Consider the following 11,471-nt stretch of genomic DNA (forward strand, 5'->3'; position numbering starts at 1 on the left):
CTACTTCAAATGCTATTGAAGCTGTGCGTGTACATAATAGATTAATCCTTCTATCAAAGTGTTAATGCAACTATCCCCCCGAGGATATTTTATTTCCTTTTTTATCTTGTACTTTGTAAGACATCTTTCATGAATGAAATGACAGATTGGAAGATGTTAAAATGGATCTGTCACCACCAATGTAAAGTTTCGCATTTTTAAAGCATTTAAAAATAAAACTTGTATGATTTATAATTATTCATAAAAAAACTCTGTTTATAACTATTTTTGCAGAAACACTTTTTGTTCCTTATGTGACAGTACCTGGTACAAACAGTTATACAGAATACTTGAACCCATTGGCCTATCCAGAGGGGGGTGGGGCAGATTGGGGCAATCACACCTCTCCAGCAGCACACTACATACCTTCGCATGGCGGCCGAGAGGTCCAATCAGAGTGAAGGAGAGGCGTGACTATGCTAAATGCCCGCCTTCCCCCGAAAAAAGTCAAGATCCACTCCTGCTTGAAGCATACCTCCCAAAATGTCTGAGTGTTGGAAGGGAGCCTGGCCGTGGTTCCCCGGGGGTGTCGCCACACCCCCCAGAAGGCTGTCTGGCACAGTAAAGAGCCAGGCTGCCTATTACTTAACATCCTGACCCCAACACTCCCATCTGCGGGACAGAGCCTTAAAATCGGGACTGTCCCACTGAAACCAGGACAGTTGGGAGGTATGTGGAAAGGGGTTGGGTATCCTGATGCTGAAAATATGAAATACCCAGACATGATGAGACCGAAGGTGTCATACACGACAACGTGGTAATAGTGACAGCTTGAAAAGGAGACTTCAAACAGTTCCGACGAATGAACATCCCGGCAGCCCACAATGACGTCAGTTTCAAGCTCCCCACTCTCATTTGTGCTGTTAATCTGCTAATTTACGGAGGCGCCGGCTGTGCAATGTTCTAGGCTTTCTAAAGAACATTGTACAGCCGGCGCCTCCTTAAATTAGCAGCTTAACAGCACAAATGTTAGTGGAGACCTTGAAACTGATGTCGTAGGCTGCCGGGATGTTCATTAGTTGGAACTGTTTGAAGTCTCCTTTTCAAGCTGTCGCTATTACCACCCTGTCATGTATGACACCTTCGATCTTATCATGTCGGCGTTTTCAGCATCGTGATAACATCCTTTGTTCTTGCTGTCTTGTGCTAAAACTTCTCCACCTGCACCATTCCCCTTTCATGCGGCAGAGGGAAAGGGGAAATAGTGTGGGAGGTCAGAAGGGACCAAATAACCTTTAACCAAAATAATGCTTCCTTGCAAAGTATAAGTAGTACAATCTAAACATGTTTCATACAAATAAAAAAGTGTGTTTTATTTCAAGTAAAATAAATGAAAGGGGAAGTCCAGCAATAATAGATAATTGTATTGTCTTTGCAAATTTATAGTTGAGCAGATTGTTTGCATAGGAACAATTGTATCCACTGCACAGAGATGCTTATCTGTCATAGAGGACAGTGAAAAGAAAGGAATTTTACTGGAAATAGAATCACTTCCCCGTTGACCCCAGAGATGCCGAAAGTGACTGGGCGCTAAGTGCCAATGCCCACATCTCGTATCACGTGGCCTTTGCATGGCTAATGTCGCATTTTTGTACACTAAAGAGCAGCTGCCATCAAAGGAGAGGATGGAAAAAAAATAACTTTTTTTAAATAAAGGTAACATGTTCTGAAACACATGGACAGTGGGCATTATTTTGTGCATGTTACGGTACCTGCCCTACTTTTGCTGAGGATTGGGTTGGTGAAGTCCTGAGTGGCTGCTCTCCAGGTCATTCTTACCCAACCTTAAGAACCTTGCAAGCAGCAGAAAGACGTATTTCATTAGGGAAAACTCTCCAAGCTCTATTGCCCAATGCAGTCTGTTGATCATTGAGTTTGGTATGTGGTTTGCTGTAATAGTTTTACTTTCTTTACTACAGTATTTTGAAATATAGCAGCAACTAAAAAAAAGCCATAAGTTTGTAATTGAATGAAACAAATTTTGGTGAAAGAGCTCTTTGAGGAGGACAGTGACATATGCAACCGATGTAAAGTAAACAAATTAAAAACAAAAACAAACTATGTAACTCTAGATTGTAAGCTCTCTGTCACGGGCACTAGGAATCTTTACCCAGGTATCACCAGATGATGGACTTACCAGAGCAGTATAGTTGGTAATATGGTACTCTGGTAGCGGGGTGACCACGGAACAGGAGACAGCAGATGATAAGAGAATGCTCGAGAAAAGTCTATGACTAGCAGCAGTGGTAATAGGTAGATAACTGTACACGAGGAACTAGATGGACAAGGAAACGTGAGGGTAGTCAGTGATCTGCGTATAGCAAGTTGTACCACTGCTATAGTGAGGAGGAATGTCCAGGAGTAACGAGGAGGTGGTGAGAGTCAGCGGTCTGCGTATAGCAAGTTGTACCGCTGTCTAGGTGAAGGAATGGAATCCAGGTGAAGGTATCAGGGGAGTCAGTGGTCTGCGTTAGCAAGTTGTACCACTGCTATGTGAGAGGATACTTGAAACTGGTGTCACAGGGAACAGGAGACAGTGGTCTGCATCTAGCAAGTTGTACCACTGCAATATATATGTGAGGAGCACGAGGAGATGAATGCAATGCAGAGTATACACGGGCACACAGAACTTGATCCCACGATGATATGCACAATATAATGATAACTGAGCAGCACTGCACAAATATACAGAGTCACAATAACTATCCAGGCAAATAGGAAACACAGTCAAATGATAGCAATAGTCTCAGTGGATAGGAAACTCCGGAGGAGAACAAACTCAGTCCAGCTAGATATGCAATACACAAGCACAGTCAATGAGAAGTATGCATACCGCGGTTCAGGAGAGCAGGCTGTCAGAGAGAGGTGCAGGGATACCTGAACGGCTGGAGGCCGGCAGGAGGAGAGACCACTGGAAGGTGGAAGCGGTAACCAAGTTGGTGCAGCGCACTGTAGGTAGACCAGCAAGAACAAGGCAATACTCAGGAAGCAGTAGTATATAGAACTGGACACCTGGAGAACACGGGAAAGTCTGATAACCAGTAGTTGAGATGAAAGCAGCGGAGCGCTGACCCAATGAAGACAGGCGAGTTGAAATGAGCAGGAACACTGTAGAAGCACGGAGACAGCGGATAGGAATCAGCTGGCTGCAGACACGATGAACACTGGAGAGTTGAAGTGAGCAGGATACTGTAGAAGCACAGAGGCAGCGGATAGGAATCAGCTGGTGCAGTCACGATGAACACAGGAGAGTTGAAGTGAGCAGGGTACTGTAGAAGCACGGAGGCAGCGGATAGGAATCAGCTGGTGCGGTCACGATGAACACAGGAGAGTTGAAGTGGTCTGGAAACCACAAACGAACAACAGGAATCAGCAGGAGCTGAATACACGAGGAAACACAGGAACACCTTCAGAGGCTCATGGGGAATGAGACTCCAAGATCAGGCAACGAGGTATTGACCACAGGTGCTTTAAATATGGAGTGTTGCCTGATCAGCCAATTAACTAAAAGCAACAGGTACTGAAGGTTTGAAAGGGCTGCACATGCGCAGACCCTCAGGATGGTGGACGGCCACGGTTCCTAAATACACGAGAAGTAGCACTCACAGTCCAGTGAGTGACACTCTCATGATCAAGGCCGTCTCCGTACCCTCTGTGTTACAGCTGCACCTTCTTTGTCGACCTTGTATGTACTTCTTCTATATTTGTATATAAATTATTACGTATCATTTGTTACATCGACTGTTCTGGGCTTTAGAACTTTAATAACACAAAATAAAAAGTACAGCTATATAAAGTCAGTCCATATCCCTCTTACAGTATACGGTCCGTACAATGCATCACATTAGGGAGAGGTGCCACCTTGCAGCCATATACATGTACAAAAATACAGACAACAAAAGGGAAAAGAATGATTGCTGCTTGTCAGCGATCACTCAGAACACAAGGAAAGTTAAAATCTCAAAGTTTGTTAAAAATCATTAAAAGAATCTTGCTGCTCCTATCCAAGGTGAAATATTTACACTTTTGTAAAGGTGAAAAGAAAGAAGTGTGTGAAATAAAATATCTACTGATCGCAACAGTTACCATCCCCCAATCAAGGGGGCAAGAAAAAAAATCCAAAAATCATACAGATAGTTGTATAAAAACTTTATGAATGTTTTATATACAACGGCAGCAAACATATTAAAAGTCTCCAGTTTCTAACTATAAATTATTTTGATGTGTTTAGAAAAAGTGCACATAGCAATATTTTCAGTGGTAGTCCTTTTAACGACATACCACACACCGACACTACTAACCCCGACCTAGGTATTACGAAAGTGGGATCCGCGACATGTTGATCTTCCCGACTGTTAAAAAAGCTGACTTGTAAGAATTGGTTTTCTATGGGATTCCCAACAGAGCTGTTCACTAAATCATCAAGATCTTTAAGCATGTCACTCTGTTTAAGTACTTACTTTTACTCTCTATACCAACCCGAGTTGCCGGATACTTGTTAGGCATAAAAAGAGATTGTCTTCTGCATTCGAATATGCATATTTGTGTGTTTAAATGATATCCGGTTATGAGTCCGAGTAAATACTGGTGGGCGGCAGCTCATCCCCTATCGGAGCATTACGTCACTTACTCACGAGGGACGGACATGGTTGTCAATGCATGTTGGAAGACATCATATATAGGAGGTTCCTCCTGCTATAAATAACCAATCATGAGGCTTGGTCGGGTTGCCTTGACAAAGCCAGTGTTAGCGAAACGCGTGTCGGCGTTGCACGCGTCCACAGCCCTCCTTGAAATAATGAATATATCTTTAGGAATATAGATGCTACATTAGGTTATGACATAGAGAGTTTTAGCTAACTATATCTAAGGTAGAAAGGTCCCTCTTAGTGGATCTATACGAGTACTCCCCCAGCATCAGTGAGCGACACTGGATATAATACTAATGTACCTTCTGAATGTATTGACTGAATGATCATCCGATAATAAAACGAATCTCCATGGTTACCAATATATAATTGCAAAAGGTTGCATCTATGTATAGAGATAATGATGCTCCTTTCAAAATATTTGTAGAGCGCTATACCTGGAGGTATCTGGGATGAGAGAAGGATAAAACTCTCATGCTGATACCCTATGTGACTGTCTGAACAGTGAAAAAATATATTTCTCATATACTTAAGACAATATTAAGATCTCTTTCAAGTGATAGGAATTTCATTACATCTTATTTTTATTTATAATCAATTATACCACACAGGGCTCTGTGGCGCGGTCTAAAGATGGTAAAGATGATGGGGATATGAAAATTCCCCACTAATAAATTGAACCAATCCTCTAGGGAGTTTTTGGAACCACCCAGTGCGGTATATATCTATTTTGCCTTGTAAGAATTTATACAGATTCACAGCCCGACACACACACAATTACGTCACTTGTGAACGTGACACTATTACTGCTGGTCTTAAGGGGACACTGTAACTAGGAGTCGGCTGGACAATGCTTTTTACTAATCCTTGTACATTCTCCAGCCGGCTGCTAGTTACAGTGCCCCCTTATAGTTTCTTGGAGACCCTGACTGGTTCTCTGCAAATGTAGAGGTCTCGCATTGCCCTAAATTGTGCTGCTGGTTAATTTCTGTAGGTTTTGTGCGCATCTTGGTATTTATATTGTGAAATTATCAGTCACTACATCATAGTGACCTCATAGGAATCATACACCGTCTGTGTTCTTAAATATTAAAGTTGTCATGTATAGGTTATTCCTCTTGTCAGCTTATGTAATGACACAATCTCATTATTTCACAAGTTTATTATAGAACAAGCTCATGGGAGCGAAACGCGTGATGGCTAATTGCTGAAGCCAACGGTTTCCATAATGATATGTGGCCCAAAATTACTTAACTGCCGAGTGACCATTATTCTTCTATTTCTAGGCCCTATACCCCAATGATGGGGGGACTTTCCAATGTTTGGTTTGATCGGTATAAAATCTCATTTGACAGCCCTGAACATCTTGACTCCGTGGACTCAATGTGTCACATCCTAACGGACTTAATCAAAGAAGAAGTGGCATTGGGTATACCGAAGGACAGAATGCTGTTAGGTAAGAGGTCCTTACAGAGTCTCTATCCTTTTATTTTTATGTTTCCTTTGTATTTGTGTAATGTACAGTTTTAGGATAAATATATACAAATATTATTGTTCTCAAATAATCAAACTTATTGAGATTTGACAATGGCTTGACCTAATGACAAGGGCTATGGAAGGGAGCAGACTAATTGAGGGCAGATACAAACCCCTGAGATGTCTCATAAAGAGAGTCTTGCTTTTGAGTTTCTGCAATTTACTGGGAAAATCACAGAACCTCATCTCTGGTGTTCCCCAATAATCTGAGATTCAATTGATGTGTCTCTGAATGTCCACAGTGACACATAGCGCTGATGTCATGGCAGGAATCTCCGCTCATTCATCCTCGCACCCCGTCGAGGTGCGCAGACATAGCGGTGATGATCACCAGCAATTTTATCTCCCCCTTATTGTTAGAGCACTTGTGGGCACAAGCTAACATGATCGTAGATGTGTAAGCATATGATCAACAGATGGGACAGATTTCAGTACCCATCCAGTATCCATTTCATTTCATGGAAAGGTGCGTGTGTAAATATACCTGAAGAAAAAGATCTTTGTGTCCAAATGGCCTGCAACATCAATGAGTTATCCATTAAAATGTGTAATTTTGTATCAAGTTTTATTGATTTCTACTAAGAAATCCATGCTCCATGTGGAAATAGTGTGATATCGATCTAATAAAGGAGCGAAGTGAAAGAGTCAAAGGCTGCAATAAAGTCTGCTCCATCTATGGTTCTTACAATATACGCACTCAAAAATGATTATTGCCCATTGCTCCACCCATTTATGAACCACGTCCCCAGAAAGGTAATTTCTATTTACCGAGCCAGTGGTCCAGAGATGATGGAGCAGTGTGCTAATCTTCCCACACTCAGATAACACGGTAATGGGTCCATTTATGACTCTGTAGATCCTTGTTACCGCGCACTACTGCTGCCTCTGTAGAACACTGAACTATAACTAACAGTGATAACTTTCCCTATAATACAAATTATTTAGTACCCAACATTCCAATTTTTGGAATCAGGACAGGGGCCTGCCCACTTCTTGGTGGAGGCTTAGCTATGCAACTATCGGGACATCCCTAGCACCTCTGAAGAGCTAGGCTTTCTCCAAACCACTCCTCTCCCCCCGAAAACACCCTAGCGCTGCCACACACACCAGGACATACTGTCAACATTACCAGCAGTCCAGACAAATGTTCTAGCTGTCAGGATTTCGGACTGTCCCCAGAGCCGGCATTTCCACTTCCATTTGGATTTTCACTGCACATGGGAGACTCCCCTGTACCCAGGAGCCTTTTCCGATCCCTACTCTGTGCAGAACAGGATTCGAAGGCTGGTCGGGGCACCTCAGTAACCGTGCCACCCTCTTGTTGCGGTTACCGGGCTCACCTTGTTCCAGTGGCCCTGACTACTTTGCCTAAATTTATTAAATATCCAGCAAAGCTATATGGTAACACAGACTTACACTGATTACATTCATTATTACGCAAGCTGGAAGCAGAGAAATTAGCAGTGTACAGTACAGTGTCTGTGCACCAAATAATCCACTCTGGATAGGTAAATCGTATCCAATCATATTCATAAATGGGAGGGGGTTGTCAATATTGTTGTTTTTTAAATTTGTATGTTTATTTAATTGGAAAACCTCTTTCGGGATAGGCTAAACTGGCATTTTTTTCTTCTGTTAGTTGCACGATCTCAAGAAATTGATCTTGTAACAGAAGCTTTTCATTTCGTTACTCATTGTTTCCAACGTATAAATCGCCGCGTAGTTTAATGATCTCCACCGCTTGCTATAATTTAATCGGATTACATGAACTTCAGCAGATTAATCTCCTCTGTAGAGGTTAATTGGGCAATTATTTACTCATTGCAAGAGATTTTAGGCAATTTCAGGCAGGAAATTCTTATTGGAAATAGAGAAAACAGGTTTTGTTGTTCAGACAAATAATCTGAAAAGAATAATCGCACAAAGCCGCCTTCAAGCTGTGTTTTCTTAAGACTAATCTGTTTCTATCTATCAATTAATTCACATCAACGTAGATCGATCACCACGCGATTTTCAGTAGTCACTTCTTCTTAAGCCAAACACATTTTTAGTAGATCTGAATAGATGTAAGCGACAGACGAAACCCTTATCCAAACCGATTGGAATTAACTCCTGGAAACGTCTGACTAGCCCAGCGCTTATGTCATGAGTGGTGAGAAAGAAAGGACGTTGGCTTCTGACAGGAAATACCTTTTGCTCTTGTTTTAAGACATTACGAAATGCCGAGCAGTTGCTCCTTGTGGATGGTAAGTCATTATTTGAACATTTTTTTTGCAAGTAGTGCCAAGGAAGACACATATTATTCTTACTGAGCGCACTTGCAAAAAATGAAAGCAATCCTTTTTAAGCATGTGTTTTATACATCATGTCAATCTAGACCCTGAAATACTATCTCGGTGAATCATAAAATTTTGCCACAAACTATAAATATTTATTGAAATCACCGTCTGCAAAGAATTTACTACAGTCTTTTTACCTTGGGACCACAGCGTTATTGAGTGATACGCTGCAGGTTTTTTTTCCGTGGAAAACTTTTTAAAGAGCTAGGATATTTTTTCTTGTGTGTGTGTGTGTCTGTGTGCGTATAACCTTTTTGGAGCAGTCACCACATGAAAGTATCATTACTTAATATTCAACGCTGGAGGTGACTGCATTGTTAAAGATTGTACGTGAGTCATCCCTTCTGTGTCTGCCAGGTTGTGACTAACTGGGTGTAAAATGTTGCTTTGGTTTTCTCAAAAGTAATGAGATTTCAGTGGGTTTTATTCTATGAAGCTTCTTATGTAATACCGCCTATAAAAGCCGTGTGATAGTGTAGAATGTGAGAAATTTGCAAGAATATTATATTACCTGGTTTCCGTGCACTCTCCGTGCCCCCTGGCAGAGGAACACCAGAGAAGCAGGATCTTTATGAATTCGCTCCATTTGTCTGGTTTATAGTTCGGTTATTTTCTACAGTAGGGAAAAATATAGACCTCGGGCCGGATTCATTAAGGATCTTAACTTAACAAACTTCTTATTTCAGTCTCCTGGACAAAACCATGTTACAATGCAAGGGGTGCAAATTAGTATTCTGTTTTGCACATATGTTAAATACTGACTGTTTTTTCAAGTTGCACGCAAATACTTGATAGCTTATTTGTACACTGAAATATAAAGTTGATATTTGTGTGCTACATGAAAAAACAGTCGGTATTTAACTTATGTGCAAAACAGAACACTAATTTGCACCCCTTGCATTGTAACATGGTTTTGTCCAGGAGACTGAAATAAGAAGTTTCTGAAGTTAAGATCCTTACTGAATCAGGCCCCTCATCTTTATTTAAATATCTGATGGTGTTGACTCTTTTTGTATTATGTAATTTGCACAATTGTTAGATACAATTTTCTGAGGAAACGTAGTGGCTAACACTGACGATGAGAAAATTGCAGCATGTTAACGGGGCAGTAAGTAAAAAAAAAAATTAGTAGCGCTATATAAATAGCTGATGATGATGATCTATTTTTTGTATCAGGAGAAATAATATATTTTGTCTATGTATATTTAGCATGCTATGATAAATTTTAACCTTTTTTCATTCCTCTAGGCGGGTTTTCTATGGGAGGTGCTATGGCAATGCACTTGGCTTATCGGTACCATAGAGATGTTGCTGGAGTCTTTGCTCTCTCTAGCTTCCTCAATGATGACTCCGTGGTTTATAAGGTAACAGGCAGCAATGGAGTTAAGATGTGTGTTGGTGCTACAAGTTAGCGAATGTAACACCACCTCACTAGTTCCCTGTAAATTGATAGGTGGTTTTCTGATCAATATAGGTTCTTGTCAGCCATTTTGTTGCTTCCGCTGTCTGTAGAGAAGATGTACCCTTTAATGATCACACTATAATGGAGTGTCGTCTCTTCCCTAATACATATTGCTGAAAGTGTGAAGTCTACATAGCGACATAAGGTTTTCTAGCAAAATTTCCATACCACGGTATTCGCTGTCTTAGTCCGGTTTCAACAGACTATTAGTAACAGAAATTCTACTTTATTTGAACTTTAATGCACATGGGTTAAATACTAATTTATCCTAAAAGTATGCAGAGTACCAGTAACAATTGAAAAAGGAATTAACATTCTAATTTATGTCAATTTTTCAAAATCATACAAATTTGAAATACTTGGGCATCCAATAAGAGGATGAATTATATAATTCTGCAAAGAGTTGTTCCCAGACTTGCCCTGCATGGACCGACGATATCCGGAACAATTCATATGCTCTTAGTCTGATAGATGACGGTCTACTTAAAGTCTATGATACTTGGGACTGTTTGGGGGTTTTTTTTGGGGGGGCATTATACTATACAGCTCTTGATATTACAAATGCCATATTCTTGTACGGATACCCTCTCGGGTTTACGGTTGTGTTTTCATAATTTGCTGAAGGTCGAGCAAGCTAGTCTGTGGTGTTGTGTTTCCCAGGACACTTTATTTTGCTTTTCTTTTTTATTCTTACTATATACTTTTACTACCTCCCTTTTGAGGATTTGCATTTATCTCCTGTTAACTTTAGTCAGTCATAAGAAAAAAAATAAAAATTGAAAAAAAGTTTCTTTGGTTGTTCTATTGTAACGTGCTGAGACCATTGTGACTATGTATAATTTAAATATTTTGTTTTGTTTTCATTTTTTTTCCCATCAGGGACTTGAAGGATCTCAGCAGAGCCTCCCGGAGTTATTCCAGTGCCATGGGCAGGCTGACGAGCTAGTCTTCCATCAGTGGGGGGAAAGGACTTGTGCACTACTGAAAGGTCTCGGAGTCCTTTCGACATTCCACAGTTTCCCAAAACTTTTTCATGAACTGAACCTGCAGGAAATAGAATTGTTAAAGTCTTGGATTTTAAATAAACTGCCCGAGGGAACAGCAGAAATGCAGTAAAGCCATAATAGTAAATAAAATGTTGTCATCAACGGTAAAATTATGGGTTTTTTTTGTTGATTTATATATTCTTATAGATAAATTAAAGACATGCAGTAGAAGAAATGAGGTTTTCATCCTGTTTTTATGCACTATGAAAAAAGACCAGAAATCGTATCCTTTGATGCTGTTTATTGGAGGCTGGGTGAGCAAAGAAAAACGCGTTGTGTTGCAGCAGTGACCAAGCTATGGCCAGTTTTATAAATAAAACAGTTGATTTCTATAGAACATTTTAAAAGGTTCTTTCGAATCTCATTCAATAACTATTTGGAGTCTGGGTAAAAAATCGCC

General features: G+C 40.6%; 1 protein-coding gene across 2 annotated transcripts in view; it reads left to right on the plus strand.

The window, feature by feature from the left end:
• The window catches only part of LYPLAL1 (lysophospholipase like 1), a 44,756-nt gene extending 33,510 nt beyond the window's left edge, over nt 1-11,246 (plus strand). For both annotated transcript variants that reach the window (XM_075204263.1, XM_075204264.1), the window contains 3 exons: nt 5,975-6,144; nt 9,812-9,927; nt 10,905-11,246. In XM_075204263.1, the coding sequence (XP_075060364.1) occupies nt 5,975-6,144; nt 9,812-9,927; nt 10,905-11,141 (523 nt within the window). In that variant the 3' untranslated portion in view covers nt 11,142-11,246. The remainder of the gene's footprint in view (nt 1-5,974; nt 6,145-9,811; nt 9,928-10,904) is intronic.
• The last annotated feature ends 225 nt before the right edge of the window (nt 11,247-11,471 follow it).

Source organism: Mixophyes fleayi, chromosome 3, assembly GCF_038048845.1.
Source record: "Mixophyes fleayi isolate aMixFle1 chromosome 3, aMixFle1.hap1, whole genome shotgun sequence".
Taxonomy (NCBI): domain Eukaryota; kingdom Metazoa; phylum Chordata; class Amphibia; order Anura; family Limnodynastidae; genus Mixophyes; species Mixophyes fleayi.